General features: G+C 50.3%; 6 protein-coding genes across 6 annotated transcripts; 3 read left to right on the top strand and 3 right to left on the bottom strand.

Moving 5' to 3' along the window:
• Positions 1-1336: 1336 nt before the first annotated feature.
• PC9H_000077 (uncharacterized protein) lies at positions 1337-5338 on the bottom strand (the record flags this gene model as incomplete). The annotated part of the gene is made up of 24 exons (XM_036769740.1): positions 1337-1504; positions 1558-1751; positions 1870-2041; positions 2085-2171; positions 2224-2232; positions 2294-2422; positions 2529-2618; positions 2688-2756; positions 2817-2884; positions 2982-3112; positions 3163-3196; positions 3256-3312; positions 3374-3473; positions 3521-3582; positions 3644-3674; positions 3736-3992; positions 4110-4274; positions 4409-4580; positions 4642-4688; positions 4745-4856; positions 4905-4979; positions 5035-5093; positions 5146-5225; positions 5274-5338. 24 exons carry the CDS (start codon positions 5336-5338, stop codon positions 1337-1339), a joined length of 2433 nt encoding a protein of 810 aa, XP_036635585.1.
• A 1074-nt stretch (positions 5339-6412) lies between these two features.
• PC9H_000078 (uncharacterized protein) lies at positions 6413-7732 on the top strand (the record flags this gene model as incomplete). The annotated part of the gene is made up of 10 exons (XM_036769741.1): positions 6413-6452; positions 6502-6598; positions 6656-6719; positions 6774-6866; positions 6924-7036; positions 7088-7190; positions 7246-7351; positions 7413-7495; positions 7577-7659; positions 7714-7732. The coding sequence occupies 10 exons, from the start codon at positions 6413-6415 to the stop codon at positions 7730-7732; spliced, it is 801 nt and encodes a 266-aa protein (XP_036635586.1).
• A 341-nt stretch (positions 7733-8073) lies between these two features.
• On the bottom strand, positions 8074-10152 carry PC9H_000079 (uncharacterized protein; the record flags this gene model as incomplete). The annotated part of the gene is made up of 4 exons (XM_036769742.1): positions 8074-8643; positions 8692-8849; positions 8901-9917; positions 9972-10152. 4 exons carry the CDS (start codon positions 10150-10152, stop codon positions 8074-8076), a joined length of 1926 nt encoding a protein of 641 aa, XP_036635587.1.
• A 357-nt stretch (positions 10153-10509) lies between these two features.
• Positions 10510-13693, top strand: PC9H_000080 (uncharacterized protein; the record flags this gene model as incomplete). The annotated part of the gene is made up of 6 exons (XM_036769743.1): positions 10510-10755; positions 10807-11848; positions 11904-12025; positions 12115-12730; positions 12935-13112; positions 13207-13693. 6 exons carry the CDS (start codon positions 10510-10512, stop codon positions 13691-13693), a joined length of 2691 nt encoding a protein of 896 aa, XP_036635588.1.
• Positions 13694-13919: 226 nt separating this feature from the next.
• Positions 13920-14537, bottom strand: PC9H_000081 (uncharacterized protein; the record flags this gene model as incomplete). Its single annotated transcript, XM_036769744.1, has 2 exons — positions 13920-13997; positions 14172-14537. The coding sequence occupies 2 exons, from the start codon at positions 14535-14537 to the stop codon at positions 13920-13922; spliced, it is 444 nt and encodes a 147-aa protein (XP_036635589.1).
• Positions 14538-14773: 236 nt separating this feature from the next.
• On the top strand, positions 14774-17748 carry PLC1_1 (Phospholipase C; the record flags this gene model as incomplete). The annotated part of the gene is made up of 9 exons (XM_036769745.1): positions 14774-14954; positions 15019-15404; positions 15455-15628; positions 15678-15978; positions 16030-16343; positions 16394-16952; positions 17003-17136; positions 17189-17603; positions 17657-17748. 9 exons carry the CDS (start codon positions 14774-14776, stop codon positions 17746-17748), a joined length of 2556 nt encoding a protein of 851 aa, XP_036635590.1.
• Between the last annotated feature and the right edge of the window lie 57 nt (positions 17749-17805).

Raw genomic sequence — 17805 nt, forward strand, 5'->3', positions numbered from 1 at the left:
AGAATAGGCACGTGGCTCGCACCGATTTGAGTAAAACATGTAAACGGCATAATAAAGACCTACACAGGCCCTTAATCAGTGCGATTATGTATTGGTTACCCCTCATCGAACCCAAAATACCTTCCTGACTACCTTGTGCCATTCTTTTATTGCAGGGCTTGAAAGCCCTCAGATGAATTTGTTATTTATGTTTCAGCTTGACCTTAGCCGGGGGCGTTTGATCTTTGTGGTGCGCGGAGTGCTATTAGCTCTATCGGGGAACGATATGCGGGACAGAACATGACACCAGCATGAGGCGGACTAGCGCGGGAAACGAATAAGCTTTGACATAACATCTCAAATGGAGCTCTGTATCGAAGTGGGTAAGTTCATAGATCATGAGCCACGACTTGGGGTAGCGGGCCTAGTAGTGGATCCCAACAAGAAGTGCTAACAAGTTGGGATACAACTCGTGTGAGCTTCGAGTCCAAGAGCTCCAGATCGCGCAAACATGGCATGAAACTGACACCGTGTTTCACGCGCCGTGTTGCTGGGTGACTTATCGGGTCAAAAGTTGCAGGCAACAAGCATATGACCCCAATGTGAGCTGTTAAGGGGAGAGTAAACGAGGTTGCGTCTTCGGGGCTGCAGGTATGCATGAGGACGATGAGCTGATGGGACACAGATAACAATGAGATCAAGACTCGATATGTCAGGGGGTACACGTACCGGGGCGGCAACCAAGAAAGGTACCCACGGGCGTCAGCCACTGCGAATCAAGACCCGGAAACATGGCATTTGTTGTCAACGGCTTGCGTAGGAGGAAGTAAGTGCCTACCATATGTTCTCTTCCGATATTCACACTCCGCGGCCCCTGGAAGTCGAACGCTGTCACTGCGCTGTCCTCCATAGGCCGACTCCTGACAGGGACTTTGGTCTAGCGAAAGGCCAATTGCATCCGGAACAAAGTAGTATCGACTGTGTGAAAATCGATATTGAGTTCCGTAGGGAGGATGTATTGCAGAGTTCTTTACGCGAGAATAACGTGGCAGCACTTCAGAGTGTGAGAGCGTTGAGTTCATCGGTCATCAGATAGCTTCATTATCGAGATCTAGGAAACCAATGGGAAGGGCCTAAGGACCACCTGGAAAACGAGGGAAGTCATTATGGATGAACATTATTGCCATATGCTGGAGTATGTTGCAGAGCGTTAGGGGTTCTATCCGAGACATTGAACTCACACCATCAAGGGGAAAGCACGCCTAGAATAACGATTGCTCGAGCCTGCTATCGAATGAACATCTGCGTGTACTCGATCGTAATCGCTGATAGGAGCGCGGAGGAGCGCTCAACCCCATTAATCATAGCCACCAGTGGAAAGCGACGGTGGCAAGGCTGCTCTCCCCTTACCACACGTTACGTTGATGTCATCAGTCAGCGTTAACTCCACCGAGGATCCCTTAACAAAGACATCCCAATCGAGGAAGCAATTCGACTTGTAAGGTCGTCCATCCACTGTGACGCCCTGGAGAAATGGATATCAGCGATGACAATTGCGCTGTAACGAACGAGGGGTACCTTCACGAAGACTTTACCAGTCCCACTGGCAGGATTTCCAGCGAAACCTTTCGACTTGATGGTTGTAGTTGTACCAAATACGGGATTGAAGAATGAGATTTGCGGGAAGAATGGCGAGGAAAGAAGAAACTGTTTGGTCGCCGGGAGGGGGTACATCCCTGCAAGATAGAATGCAGCATAACTACCCATCGCACCTAATGGTATACGTGAGCAAGCGCGCGGCGTACAACAGGGATCAAATCTGACCAGAATCTATCAATAATGAAGATAAATCAGGAATTTTGTTAAAGAACTACTAAAGCCTAGACACACCGTCGTTTCCGGGTAGACCATTGACTGATGTATTGAAAAATTGCGCGATAACTTGCCTCGACTTCTGCGTGCTGAGCCCAGGTCGATTTGCATAATGGAACATGAACGGCATTTGTTGCGATGGCTCGTCCGTAGACTCAAAGTATTCCTTATTGTTGGAATAGAGGCCAGACTTAGTGAGCTAAACATGGAGCAATTGATATTAAGGGACCGACCTGATCGAAAATAAAATTGAGGCGCGATACGAAGTTTTCGACACCGCCTTGAAGCTGGATCAATTTCGCCGTGTCGTGAGGGACGTACTATCGACCAGTTGGAGCTGTGGCTCGCCCAGAACGTGGTTATACGACTAACCTGTGAGTACTAGCGACGCAGGATCCACGATCAGACTTCAAGCGGAGAACTGGCTGTTGGTGGAACATACGATGATTGGAGAACCCTCGTAGAAACCATCTCGATTGGCAGCATTCAGGAAGCAAGTCGCATGAGCCGGATCGTGGATGCTGCAGTGCCTGGGGTCTGTAAAATTGAATGTTCCATTCGCGAACCGAGGCTAACGTAGAGGATATCAGTATCAGAAATACATTGACATAGCGTGGTTGCAATCAGGCGCGATACTTGGGAAGACCATGAAAGACGTGAAAGAAGCTCGAACGTACCTGCATCATACCCAGAACGGAGGCGGGGCCATCCGGGACAGTGATGTTGGGATTCCAGACATTCCCAAAGTTTCCAGCGCGTTGGGCGTACTGTTGAGCGAGAACAAAAATATTACGGTGTGAATACACAACGTTAATTGTTGAAAGTTTGGCCCCCACTTTGCGCCCATCATTAACCTTCCCAAGTGTCTTCGCGACTTGGGAGATAGCGAAATCATTGAAAGCGTGCTATGAAACGTTTTAAGATCACGTGTTGTGCACACCGAAGATTGTTAAATTAAAACACACCTCTAACGTGCGCGATACTTGCTTCGAGTTCGCACCACCCCCGTCGAACATATCGTGCGGTATGAAGTCTATTTCACAAGCCGCCGGAACGAATAGGCGCAAAGAACAGAAGCACATGCCATAGAATGAATACATGAAAGGTAAAAGGATCGACGTCGGACTCACTCAAACGCTTCCATACATCTGCTTGTCGCCCTTGAAGGTTCCAATTAGGTGGTTGCGTCTCTGCGTCCGCGAGTAGCGCAGTATAAAGGTCCGTTGCAGACACGTTGAGCGCAGCAGCATGGTCACTGAACCTGAATCGACTCAATGTAAACGCAGAGCCAACGATTGGGAAGGTACTCACTTCACGAAGAATTCTCCAAGTATAGGATCGGCATCTTGAAATGGAACAAATAAGCTCCACAACCGTGCGTCTCAAGCTTAAGGAGGAACTCACTGCTACCACCTTGGATAAAATGCATTGCCGTAGCCCCACGACACTCAGGCAGCCAACCTATTGTAGGCAAATTGTACGTCTACATTAACGCAAATAATCAATTCCGGGAATAGCGCACCTTCGTTCCTTTGGATATCAATCATACCTCTGACAATGCGCGCAAACGTGGCGGGGTCATGAAGTGACATGAGTGGATATAGAGTGCGATAGGTATCCCACTACAGGCACTCAGGGGTTGTGGGTATAGTTAGGAGATGCAACTTACGTTGCAGTAGAAAGAGTCGTAATACGGTTCGGTGGAATTCCATTTGGGATTCTCGCCAGTATCTACGGTGGAGTCAGTCGGCGAGCTCGGGGTTATACAGGCTCAAACGTTGTTCCAACATACAATCAGCAGGAGAGATATGAGAGCGATACAGCTATCAACGAATCTCTGATGAACAAAACCGGAAATTCAATCAGAATGGCTACGGAACTCACCGAAGAGTAGAACAGCGACACTGTCTCTGTATCCACTCCGGTCGGATCAACCTGCACTCTCCCCAGAAGATCGTTCCAAGCCTGCCGCGCTGCCCGATGAACACCTTCGAAATCGAAATCAGGAACTTCCTCTTCGGCGTTCGCGCACGCTTGATCAGCAGAAATCAGAGAGACGCCAACGCGGACGAGAATGATGGTTGGTCGGCTGTCCGAGGGCTGGGAGAAAGTAAAGAGGGCACCCAGCTGGTCGACAAAGCCTGGTCCGGAGGTCGTGAGGGCGGGGCGGTGCAAAGGGCGAGGAACAGGGGGGAGAAGGGGGGAGAGGCACCATAGTCAGCCAAAGAGGGTGATATGAGCGCCGATGTTCTACGCACTAGTGTACAACTGGCGAAGATCGGTCATCCCCTGCACTGGGAAATCGGATAACCAAGCTCCGAATTCCATTGGTTTCCGTAAATCGAAGCCCTCTCCTTTGAAGTCCACACATGTGAAGGCACTGTAGCGACCTGGTCCGAATGATGCCGCGAATGATGCGCCACCTAGCAGAGGTCGACAGGGCAAGGTCAGTGCTCGTGCGGGAAATAGACGGAAGAGGGTTTATTAAAGACGAAGTCAACGGACAAAGGGATCCAGGCGCGTGGTGGCTGTGTGGAAAGATACAACTAGGGCTTACCCTTGACACGGGCCGTCTCGGGGTCGAGCACCATGGATGGATTGGTGCTACTTCGCTGACCATCGTTCGTGATGTCCACGGCGATACGAGGGCGAACAGAGGACGGTGGGAAGGTATATCGGTGTAGAGCCGTACGTCGGGTAGCAGTTAGTTCAACACGAATGTCCGTCGACTATGTACAAGGTTTGATCTGTCAGTCAACATGTCGTATGCTACGCAGAATCTAGACATACGAGGTTGGTAGCAAAATATCCTGGTGAAGCGAAATCATCCGGAGATCCTAGATAATGAAATCAGGAAGAAGGAACAAAAAGAAAGATGTTTCATCTTGCTCACCGTTACCCAAGATCTTTCGTCGCGTCTTCCTTCCATCGAGCGAGGTAGCACATTTGTCAAATGATGAACACTCAGCGAATGGGAAAATCTTGAAATTTGACAGGGGTACGGCCTAGACGATGGTCAACATGTGTAGGGAGAGAGGAGGAATATCACTCACCCCACCTGTCCCGCTGTCGTGAAGTTGAGAGAATCCAGTCACATTAAACTGGGGGTCTGCGTCATATCCTGCATGCTGATATACCAGTCACGTCTTACCCAGGAAGCTCACACGACCGAATGGGACGTACGTTACCCGGCGAGTCTGTATCCATCCCGGCCTTGACCATTCCATGTGGAAGCGTGGCGCCTGCTCAGTAGCATTGATTCACCATCGTGTAGGAAACGCTTGGGACACGCACCTGGAAATACATGACCCCCATTGGTAGTACCAATGAAAAGATTGGTAAAGCTGGCTGGGTCGGATATGAACACCTTGCCGCTACTTTGGCTGAGAATCACTATCCAGGCGCTGTCAAACCGTACTCACGCGCCGGCCCCACAGTACGCGAGCCATCCGACGAGAACAGCCATCTTCTGTCTGCTTCTTCCCATTATGAAAGATTCGCTGCTGTGCTAGGATGACAGAACGTCCTCGGATACAGTTCTGGGCGCCACCTTTGGCAAGACCTTGTTCGGGGGATCCAAGTTCGAGAGAACCTCGACACCCTTTCCCTCCCACTATAAATATACGACGTGGATTGGCTTCGCGAGTTCGAATTTACCCAGGAAAATGGGCCTTCCCATCGGTGATGATCATGTGGAGGCGAAAGCATACGGGCGTGTACTCAGCGACGTCAAAGAAGGGGGCGCCGCAAGGTCCTGGCCTTCGCATCTCCAGTACCCTTGAGCGAGAACCACGACGTTACAGCAACGATACGCTGCGCCATGGTTCTACGCCGAAATCACTGTGAGAATCAGGGCGTTGCATGTAGCGTGCATTCTTGGTTGCTTAGACTCACAGCACAGGCATTTATCGACCGTCAACCACCCTTCCAAGCGTTTAGATGACGACGACTTACTATGCGTATATCCCCAGGCGCTCAGGCTAGATGCATGAAAAGCTGAAAGATTTCGCTGGGTTCTTCATGCTCACGTTCGGCTCAGTGTTCAAAGGGGAAGTAAATTAAATTAAATAAAGAATTTCTGAAAAGGAAGGAGGGTTCGTGAGTTTATCCATGATGCATGACTGTGGGAGCTTCCTTGTGACTGTGAGAATATGCTACTGTTTGTGCGGTAGACTAAGAACTTAGAAGAGAAAGCTTTGAGAGAGCGCACGTATGGCGCGTCGCCGCCCTACCTGAGAACTCCCGTAACTCCTGTGGACTGGTTGCTCTAAGCTCTTCCACTTGGCAGCAGCGCTGGCCTCCATAAACCAATCTCAACATCCGCCATCCACGGCGAGGTTAGTTGTGCACAAGCCTATTGATCAAATCGCATTACGGTGGAGTCGGGCGGCGATGAACGGGCTTCTGACTAAGGCTCTACAATTGTGGGTGACGTCGTCCGCTCACAGGTCCGTGCGCGCAGTATATAAACCAGACGTTTAATCCGACTCCCCGCCCATACTCCTTCACCTCGACCATCACTAGCACTATTGAATCCACCAGCCGATATCGCTCCAACAGAATGGCTTCTCAGAGCAAGGGTTTTGTCATCAATTTCGCCAGTGAGCATTTCAATTGAAGGAGAGGTCCCAATCTCAGATACGTTCCCAGAGAAATGTGTAGTCGTAACGGGAGGAAATAGAGGCATTGGTTATGCATTCACTAGAGCCGTCGCACAGGCAGGTGCAAACGTGGCTATTATCTACAGGCGCGTATCCACTAAATTGTGGCCGGTATTCGCTAACTTGTATTTACGCGTTTGCAGGAGCTCGAAAGACGCGGAAGCTGTAGCCGAAAAGGTTGCCAATGAGTTCAGCGTCAACGTCAAGGTAAGCGTTTGGTGGTATACTGATGCGCGTTCCATCCTCTCAAACGCGATCTAGGCGTACAAGTGTGATGTCTCAGACACTGATCTCGTGAACAAGACCTTCCAGAAGATTGACGACGAAATTGGTCCAATTACCGGTCTGATTGCTGTACGTCTGATTTATCTGACCCCACGCCCTCCGCTTATAGATTCTAATATTTACCAGAACGCTGGGGTTTCTGTTGTAAAACCTGCCTTTGAGCTATCGCACGAGGACTTCAGCCGCGTATACGATGTAAACGTGTTTGGAGTCTTCAATACGGCTCGTGCCGCTGCGAAGTATGTATGGCCTTTGGGGCGCGGATAGTCTCGAAGTACTGATCTATGTAGGTTGTGGGTGGACAGGAAGCATGACGGCGGATCCATCGTGATCACGTCTTCGATGAGCTCGCGTATCATTAACCAATCCGAACAGAACACTCCTCTCACTCAGGTGCGTCTGCTTGTCTTCCTGTAATTTGTCCCGCGTAATCCTCATACTTGTTTAGGTGTTTTATAATTCTTCGAAGGCTGCCGTCAGCAATCTCACGAAGGGCCTCGCGTCGGAATGGTCTCCCTATGGAATTCGAGTGAATGCACTCTCCCCAGGATACGGTGCGCCGTGCCTCATATGTCTGAAACAGAATCATACAGGGAGCTCAACTTCGTCGCTCAGTGAACACCGATCAAACGTCTCATATGGACAAGAACATTCGTGACCATCAAGCAAGTGGTATACCACTTCGTCGCTTCGCCGAGGTAAGAATCCCATATCCCCCATCCCTCCATTCCTCTTGTGACCGAATATCCGATTAATCTCTTAATCTACGTGCTTCTCAGCCTCACGAGATGACCGGCCAAGCCTTGCTGCTTCTCTCCGAGCACGCGACGTACATGACGGGCGGGGAATACTTTGTAGATGGGTACGTTACCCTTTTAACTCGAACCTTCGATATAGCGCTAACAGATGCCTCCAGTGGCCAATTAATCTGGTAGATGCCCCACGATAAGACGAACTTTGCATGTATGTACGAGTATATCGAGATTCAATGGAAAACCTCATTGAACTATGTAAATCTTGGATTGATTGTTGTGGTAGCGTTCGGGGTTTCATGAACTTCTTGCAGGATAGAGTACCGTCCAGTGTCTCTTGCATCGTCGCAGGCACCGTGTTTCATTTGCGGGAACGTTGAGATTAGGTGTCGTTCTTCAAATCTCTCTTCTGCCCTACGCGTCTGTGTATCGAAGGGAAGGGCGCCGTATGATATTTTGGTACACAGTTATACAATAAATATTCAGGAGATTGAAATGATAATAAATACAAGATTGAGTATCTTTCAAATGCGGCATGTCTTCACTTTCTTGATTTTTCTTTCATCACTATCGTCCTCCATACCAGAGGCTCCCCTCTTCTTCGAGAGTTGGTTTCTCGCTTTGTCGTTCGTCGGCCAGGAGGAAGAACTAAGAGTGGCTTCCCAGATATGCTCCACATCCTTATACCCCAACAGAGTTTTTGAATCGTTCTCGGAGTCTTCGCCAATAGTAGGGAGCCTCTTCGCTCGCTCACCAAGCAAATGAAGCATATTCGCCACGAAGCGTGTAACCGGCACGCTTTGCGTAAACTCCAGTGGTTGCTTTATCCCGTGGCCAATATAGTCTCCATGGAACACGACATTCCGTTTACCTTTCCCTCCTGTCACGGCCTCCTCATCTTCCTCATCTTCATCCTCTTCGCACTGCTCGAAAATGTTTTTGATGATTCTTGGCAATCTCTTTACTTTGTTGTGTGTCAGGTAGACGAGGCTGTAGTACAGCACTACCCAGAAAAAGGATTCCAGGTCGTCGCTAACGGTATGACGACGCCCTGTTGCTTGTAACAAAGCAATGGACATGAAGGCCCAAGTTCCCTGAAAACAAGGTTATTAAATGGATGCGCTCGAGTGGGTGCGACGTACAGTTCGCTCGTGGGCTCTGGGTCCATTTTGGATATCCGCCTCTTTCACCGCCATATCCCAGTCGCTCAATAAGCCGTCGCCATTCCTTTGGATCAAAATGTTCCCGCCGCTGACATCACGATGGAGCAGCTGACACTTCGTGTACGCCACCTTGTGCGCTGTGAATTGTATGATTTTGGCGTTCGGTGTCAGGAGCATATCATGCGTACCTTGGAATGCGTGATACACCACTTGAAAAAGCTGCTTGGACGAGGAGAAGCGCTCGATGGGGAAGCCAACTTCTGAGACCACGAAGCGGACGTGCACACGACACTCAATGTGCTTGTCTCCTCTTCTCTCGATCTCACTGACGTAGTCCTGCGTCCTCGTTGTCTGACCAGGAAGGTCTCCTCCGCATACGAGCGTCGGGACGTAAGGAACTCCTTCCTTGTTCAGTTCTCGGAGAGTATCAATTTCTTGACCAAGAGCCGTCGAATGCCATTGCTCCTTGAGAAACATTGGTTGAGCGCCTGGAAGCAACCCGTTCGTCACTTCGACCGCTGGATAACCGCGGGTCGCTCGGCCTAGCGGAGACTCTGGATCAGCCAGGGAACCCCAAACAAGAAACTGGCGGATGCGATTTGTTTTGCTGTCGTAAACATCCATCTTGAAGACAGGACGTTCGTGTTGCGGGGCCCAATCGTTAAGAAGAGCACGAGCATAAGCGTACTCCTTCTTGCTGGCTACGCGCACAGTTGGGTCGTATCCCCTCTCAGCGAGGGTCATCTTCGAGAACCGATGGAAGAAGCGAATCAGCGGAGTACAATCCTTGGTAAAATTGAAACGTTTTGAGACGAGGGCGCCAGATCGATCAAACCGTATGAAGCGTGCGAAGGGGAAGTAAATGTATACGAGGAAGAGATGGGTTCGATGTTGGCGACCGCAAAATTCGACCGCATATGTGACTAGTTGACCGCGAGTCCGCTTTCCTATGTCCGTGCTAGTTTCGAAAGGAGCACCGTCGATTGTTTCGAGGTTCCTATCGCCGTCATGAAAGGGCTCGACTTGAGTGTCCTTGACCTCGACACCAAATTGGGCATCTCCGAGTCGTGTAGGGGGGTTTTCGTCAATCTCAAGGTTGTTATCGTATCCGGAGACATCTGGCCTGACTTTGGCGCCAGGTTTGGAATCCGGATCAGGGTGGGCTGAGGTGTCGACTAGCTTGATTTCAGGGAAATTCTCGTTATCTTCCCCACAAAATTCCACCTGAATGGCGATGTCATTACTACTTCGTCATACACAAGGAAAGTAACTTACAAGCCTTGGATATAAATCGCTTTCCTTGGTTGGCTTGAGTCCAGCAAAGAAGTCTGGCTTAATTCCAGGGAGGTTCTCTTGCGTCTCCGTACCGAGGGGCATTGTTAGCTCGAAGAACTTGTCGACCTCGCACGGGCCGACCCAGAGTCCGGCCACGGTGTCCATAGGCATTGCGAGTGTGACCACCTACCCTTGCCATGTTTGAAGCGTCAACAGTGGCAGTGGCACTAGTGGTCGAACAATGGATGGCTCACGTGATCGCGCTTGGGAATTACCTTTTCAGGGTTACTAAGTTCATGGCTCGCCACTTCTTGTCCTACACTTAGTTGAAACGTATCAACGCCGCTATCTTAGGTTTCCAAGATCTCTCTATCTCAAAAACAGAGCGCATCCTTCTCTTGTTCATTACACTCGAGGTGCGGAAGATCCATAATCCTCTGATAGCACTCGGCCCTCCCAGTCGTTCGTGGCCCAAACATAGTTGAAATGCCGCATTACACGGCGCATCGTGCAACGCACAGTATGCCAGCTAAGCCAGACGTTTTTTCTCCGGTCTCTGTTGAGGAAAGTGTCGCTCAGACGAAGGGAGTCATGCGTGATATGGCTCGCGAAACAAAAGGGAGTTGGATAGGACCATGCCCCGTGGATCATTTCTTTGAAAGCATGCGCATATCAGAGAACGATGAGCTCACGACACAACCCGGCATACCCGCAACCTACCTTCAGGGCATGCACGTATCGTGCGCGAATGATCTTTGCGAAACTTTAGTAAGTGTGCCCCGATGCTTCGTTTATCTGTCCACTAATGTCAGCTCGTAGAACACTCTCATCAACGGAGCGGCTGACTACGCATCACCGCTTCCGGACTACTTCATGGTTGATGCATTCAACCACATAGACTGCGTTGAAGACAGGGCACAGATATGGCCCTCCTCGGGATGCATCGAGAAGGGGCTTGTGTCCAAGGGTACTCCGAAAGTAGTCGATCTGGTCGTGATTGCCTGCCAGGGAAAGAGCACTGACATTGTTGACGACACGATGGAATGCACCAAACCGCTACCTCACGACGATTGTCAAGCACCGTACGAAATCAATGATACAGCTTCCACTCTAATTCGCGGCCGGCTCGCCAACTATGCGACTCAGCTCAGCCGGAGTCAGCACCGAACGCACATTTACATGGTCTACATCTTCCACCCCTTCGTAAGGTTCGTTCGCTGGGACAGGTCTGGCGGCATCGTCACCAAACGCGTAAACTACATGAAAAATTCCACCCCATTAATGCGCTTCTTGTATCTATTCGGCCGATCCGACAAAGCGGGGAGGGGTTTTGACTGCACAGTTCAACACGCTACCCCAGCCGAAGCCGTCATTGCAAGGGAGTACCTCAAACGTTGGGCGCCCAGAATGACCCACCCGGTCTTCAAGATGAACGTAGCCTCCATCGATGGTGGCGATTTTCGCCAATTTCTCGTTTGGAACACGCTTGCCGAGCCAGAGTCTTCATTGGGCCGTGCAACTCGCGGATACCCAGCGGTCGAGCTCATCAACGGCGTTGTGTCCCAGAAGCCGATGTTTCTCAAGGACCAGTGGCGGGATGCCAAAGGGAGGTCTGAGGTAGAGACGCTGCTAAAACTGAACAAGAAGACCGTCGAGCACGTACCCACATTGGTATGCGGGGGTGATCTCCCTGGACAGGAAACACGGACACACGAAATCGGCGACGGCGATTGGAGAGTCGGCCATAACCTCATCGACAGGAGAGTGCATACTAGGTTTGTTGTTGCTGAAGTCGGCCAGCCTCTCGAACACTTTCCTTCTTCAAAGGCGATGCTTAGTGCGGTGTATGATGCATTCAAAGGTGGGCCCATGGTGATACTTCCATGTATGGCAAAGGCACTGGTAATACTCGTCAGGACACAGGCAAGCGTACGAAAGATGCAACATCCTACACCAAGATATCAGCGGCGGGAACATACTAATAGTCGATGACAACGGGCTGTTGAGCGATTGGGATCTCGCGGAGGACGCGTCAGAAGTCAAAGCCGGGCCTCAGGACCGTGAGAGAACGGTGAGTCTTTGAGCGATCTTACACTACGATAACTCATTTCCATTATTTTTATCTAGGGAACGTGGACATTCATGTCAGCGGCTCTCCTTCAAGAGCCTTACAAACAACATACTATACGTGACGATTTAGAGTCATTCTTCTGGGTCGTCCTTTATCATGGACTTCACTTTCTACCCCATTCGCTCTTCCAGGCCATCGAAACCGTTACGACCTCAATATTCGATTACTACGATTTCACCGCCTTAGATGGAATAGCTCGAGGAGGTGTGGTGAAAATAGGACTCATCAGCCACAATTCCTACATTGGACGGCGATCGCGGCCTGAACTCACCTTCACCAGTTGCCCTCCTCTCACCGATTTCATATTCCAGGCCGCCGCTACCCTTAAGCAATGGAGCCGCCGATATGACCCTACTATAGAAGATCTTGGCGATGATAGAGAATATATCCCTGTCACCCATGCGGATATGGAGGAGATATGGACTCAAGCACTCCAATCTCCATTGTGGCCAGTGAATGATCGCGCCATCGACCAACTCAGACATGCCAAGACACTCAATCTTATCCTACATGGAGAGCGACTGGAGGCTAACTTGAAGCGCTCTGAGCCTCACGAACCTGCGGACTACACGGACGAAGATGGCTACCCAAGGAGGAAGAGGAGGAAAACTTGTCATGGGTAGGAGGCAGCTCATCATTTATAATGTAAAGGTTACTCCCTGGACTTTCTAACATACGGACCATGTACTTTTGACATATATGAAGCCCTTGTAAGTGGATCCGTTGAATTAACGCGCGCCATTTCCAATGAGATTTAGGTGATCCTTGCTAACGGCGAAGGCGACTATCCACCCTTGCTACCTAACCACTCTCTAGTCGACACCTCAAATCATCCAGACCCGAATGCTGAGGCGGGAGCCAAGATTCGAACTGACCTTGGCCACTACTGGAAAGGCCTTGTACCCAAGATCCATCCTACAAGGCTGGATCTGATGCTAATTGCCTATGAAGTCAAGAAATCACACAGGGAGGATATCGTCAATGACACGATGGAGTGCACACGACTGCCAATTTCCTTATGAAATCACAAATCCAACGTCTACTTGAATTCGGGGCCAACTCGCTAACTATGCCACCCAAATTTGCAGGCGCCAGCACCGAACGCACTTCTACATGGTCTTTGTCTTCCATCCCTTCGTACGCTTCATTCGCTGGGACAGGGCCGGTGCAACCATTACTAGGCGCGTGAATTATGTTGAAGATTGCACCCCTCTGGTGCGCTTCCTCTTTCTGTTTGGTCGCTTGGATAGGGCCGGTCAAGGATTTGACACCACCGTCCAACCTGCTTCACAAGCTGAGGTCCTAGAAGCCAAGAAGCACCTGAAACGGTGGGCTCCAAAGTTGGAGCGAACAGTTTTCAAGATGGGAGTTCCGGCCACGAATGGCAAATGGAAGAGATATGGGCCACTGCCCTTGAATCGCATTCGTGGCCCAGAAGCGATGGCGCCGTCGACCAGGTGGAACTTGCCAGACAGCTCTCCTTCAAGGTTCCCAACGAAGCAGTCAAACGAACCAATACGAAACGCCAGGATCCTCCTGAACCGAAAGGAGAGCACGAGGAAGAGGAGTCATTAAGAGGGGTTAAACGACGAAAGACTTGAGATACCATCCATGACATAGAACAGAGGGTTATTTACGTTGGGATCTGTAGGTGTGGTTTCTACTTGTGTTTTTAGGGTGGCGATGAATGAATTTTCGAGGGTGAAAGGACTGAGGAACAATATATTTGTTAGGCGTATATACTCAAATATGCATACTCGACAGTACTATGACTGTGCTTGTGATCGTCAGTCTACTTACTCTACAGTGCCGGACACTTCATCTCGAGTTGGATATCTTCGCGAACGTGCTTGCCATTGATCTTGAGGTTATTCAACAACTCCGGGCCATCGTAGATTGATTTGTACGCTCACCGACACCCGTCACGTTCCTCGCCGTTGTCCAGCAGTACCTTGAGCAATAAATGTTAAACACCGACCATGTCCGATGTTCTCGAAACATGGCACTAAGCCGCTCTGCTGCAACGACCTCGCCCCCCACTGTTTCGAGTCACCTCCAGCCCATATGTCGACAGCGGGGACGTCGGAGTCCATAGAATCACAGAATTATAGCCATATTCGCCATCAATCTCCATGTGCACGAGCAATGGAGCCTCTTGCATGAGCTCAGAGATGAAGGCTTCTGCATGATACCAAAAGAGTCGGACAGCAAGGTGGGAGGTGCGGGGGATTTGCGAGATGAGTTTTCGAACGATGTCCCACTGCAATGGAACACCCGCATCTTCGTCCTCACTGGCATCCCCAAACCCGGATTGAAGATCCAAGCAAAGTTTCAGAGGTAAGTTCGATGAAAGTTGGAGTGCATAACCGATGGGCAAAGGATTCAGCTCCCTGTCGAATGTCGTCCCCAGCGAAAGCATATTCAGCGGCGAATTTCCGCCACTCCTTGCACAGGAGGACTGGGGGTTGGTTCGTTTGACTATACATAACTCCCCGCAAGACAAAGATTCAGAGCGCCACGTTTCCGAAGTCCCCTGAGCTACTTGGACCCTGATTGTATTTGACGCCCTGTGCCCGTCGAACATGGCAGCAGTGCCACTTCTGGAGCAATGTCACTGATTTCTGCAGATAATCCATCTTGGAAACTACTACTCATATGGCCGATCCCCAGTCCTCTCCATTACCAGCGTTCGATGTCTCGTTGTCAGTCCCGGAACAGTTCAAGACGGGTGTAGTCTTCACCAAGATCAACTCTGACCGAAAACAGAAGCAAGTCAAGTTCAGGCTTGACGTAGATCAAGGTCAAATTCTTTGGGAGTCGAAGAAGTACGGTGCTGGTGAGTGGACCGGCAGACGACGTCGCCCATTATTGACGAGCTCGGTTGCGATTCGCGGGGACAGTCCTTGTTGAGACGATAAAGGAATTTCGGACAGGGTCCAATGCTGCATACGACCTCGCACAATTGGGTCTGCAATTTTCCGACCTACCTCGGTTCATCTCTACCATTTATATCAGAAGTGGCTCGTATAAGACCTTGAATATGCTGGCGCCAACTCCCGAGATACTACGACAATGGGAGAATGCCGTACGGGCACTGTATACCACACGTCGGGATCTCATGCGAGGGTTAGATAATGTGGAGATGCGTGAAGCAGTCTGGCAGAAGATGTACTGGAAGGGTGCCGATGCGGGAGGCGATAACAAGTTGGATTTGAAGGAAGTCGAGAACCTGTGTCTACGTCTCAATATTAGTGCACCTCCCACCGTGATCAAGAAGCTTTTCGATGTAAGTCGGCTTCTTTCTTTTCGAAGCGCAACTGATGAAGGAGGCTCTAGGAAGCCGATAGTCAGCGAACAGGATTTCTCGACTTCGAATCTTTTAAACAGTTCGTCAAGTCGATAAAACGGCGACCAGAGATCGACGCCCTGTACGCTCGGATATGCGACGGAAGTCCCAGCAAGATATTTGATTTTCAGGCCTTTGAGATGTTCATGAAGGGGCAACAACAGGTGCGCGTCGTCGTGCTTGGTACTACAAAGCCTGTACCAACCAACATAGTCCGACTGTTCTGCGGACACCTTAAAAGCCATCTTCGCTAAGTACGCCACGCAACCTGTTGAAGGCCAAGTACCGGTCCTTTCCACGACGGCCTTCACCACCTTCTTACTTTCATCGGACAACGCCGTGACAGCATCAGCATCCGGCTCCCATCAAGTCACCCAGAATATGTCGCATCCCCTCTCGCACTACTACATATCCTCCTCGCATAACACATACTTGATTGGCCACCAATTGATCGGCGAAAGCACCGTCGAAGGTTACATCCGGGCCCTTTTAGCTGGGTGTCGTAGCGTTGAACGTTAGTTGCCCCTCACCGTCTTCGCTTCGACTGACCTTGCCATCTCATCAGTTGATATATGGGACGGTGGCGACAATGAGGAACCTGTCATCAAACACGGGAATACCCTCACGTCAGACATCCCCCTTCGCGACATTTGCGATGCCATCAACCGTTACGCTTTCGTCGCCTCCCCTTATCCTGTCATCATCTCAGCCGAAGTCCATTTGGGCCTCGAGAGCCAAGACAAAATGGTGCAAGTGCTAAAGGAATGCTTCGGGGATCGGTTGGTCCACGACGAGGACCTCCTTCAGGATGGAAAGCCCAAGAAGAAGATAGACGCGCTTCCAAGTGTCGAGAGCCTAAAAGAGAAGTTCCTTCTAAAGGTCTAGCCGTGTCTTGAGGCTATGATTTACCGCTAATAATCTTGCCATAGGCTAAGAACCTCTACGTCATTGATAGTGCTGCTACAGCCTCACTCGCCACTAGCACTCCCCCCGCGACCATCGAAGTTGAAGAGCCCTCAGACACCTCTGATTCCGAGGCTGAGGCCACCTCGAAGGTAGCCAAAGTCCGTGGCGAACTCAAATCATTTGGAAACAAACTACGCGCCACATTCGGGTCTAAGAAAGGAAGCCGTCCAACAACCCCTTCGAATGACCAGCGTCCTCCAAAGCCGAAGATGTCCATCAAGTTGGCGTCGTTGATAGTATACACCGTCGGAGTCAAATGCCGTGGTCTGCCACCGGCTACCCCGACTGACGGGGTCCAAAGCGAGAATGCGCCGCACTACGAACCCGAGCATATCTTCTCGTTGTCGGAGAACAAGGCTAAGAGGATGATCAAAGACGATATGCTTTCCGTGATCAAGCATTGTCAGAACCACCTAGTCAGGGTATATCCCAAGGGCCTTCGCGTGAACTCAACCAACTACGAGCCACACGAGTTCTGGGCGGCTGGGGCGCAAGTGGTTGCTCTAAATTGGCAGACGACTGGTGCGTCGAGTAAGCGTATTGCGAGTGGATAAACTTAGCGAGTTGTATAGATTTCGGATATCTGATCAATCAGGCCATGTTCCAAGAAAACGGACGGTGTGGCTATATTCTGAAGCCGCCTGCGCTCACGGATTTCAACACTAAGCTGTTGACACAGCGGACAATGCACTTCTTCGACGTAACGGTATGATCTTTCTAGACCACCGCCCCCACATATCGGTGACTTTGTTACATAGATCATCTCAGCTCAACAACTTCCAACCCCCAAGCGATCCACGAAGAGCGAGCTCCTTAAGAAGAACCCATACGTCGATCCTCTGGTTGAAGTATCTCTCCATGTTCCTGATTGGAGTTCCACACCGTTCATCCCGACGGAATCAAAGGCTGCATATTCGCCCTCGCATAAGGCAACGACGACAGAACCTACATCCTCCCGTAAAGTGTCGTTCAAGACTTCCATCGTCAAGGACAACGGCTTCAATCCGGTTTGGCAGGAGGAAATATGTTTGCCGTTTGATTGTCTAGGTGGCCGAGAGAGCGGGATGATGGATCTGGTGTTCGTGAAGTTCGTGGTATGGCAAAAGGGGAAGGACGACGATGGGGATGAACCGCTAGCAGTGTACTGCGCTCCTTTGGGATGTCTGAAATCAGGTACGCTACTATGTATTTCTTGCTGGCTTTTCGTTCATTTGGACACTATCCAGGTTTCCGGCACCTGCCTTTGCACGACTCGCAGGGCTCACAGCATTTGTTTTCTACTCTTTTCGTGGAGATTGGGATCCGTGATGTTGCTTGAACGAAAGCACCTGGTCAGCGAATCCTTTGTAGAATCTAACCCTCGTACGAGACGGAC

This window comes from Pleurotus ostreatus (genome assembly GCF_014466165.1).
Source record: "Pleurotus ostreatus strain PC9 chromosome Unknown scaffold_1, whole genome shotgun sequence".
NCBI classification, from domain to species: Eukaryota; Fungi; Basidiomycota; class Agaricomycetes; order Agaricales; family Pleurotaceae; genus Pleurotus; species Pleurotus ostreatus.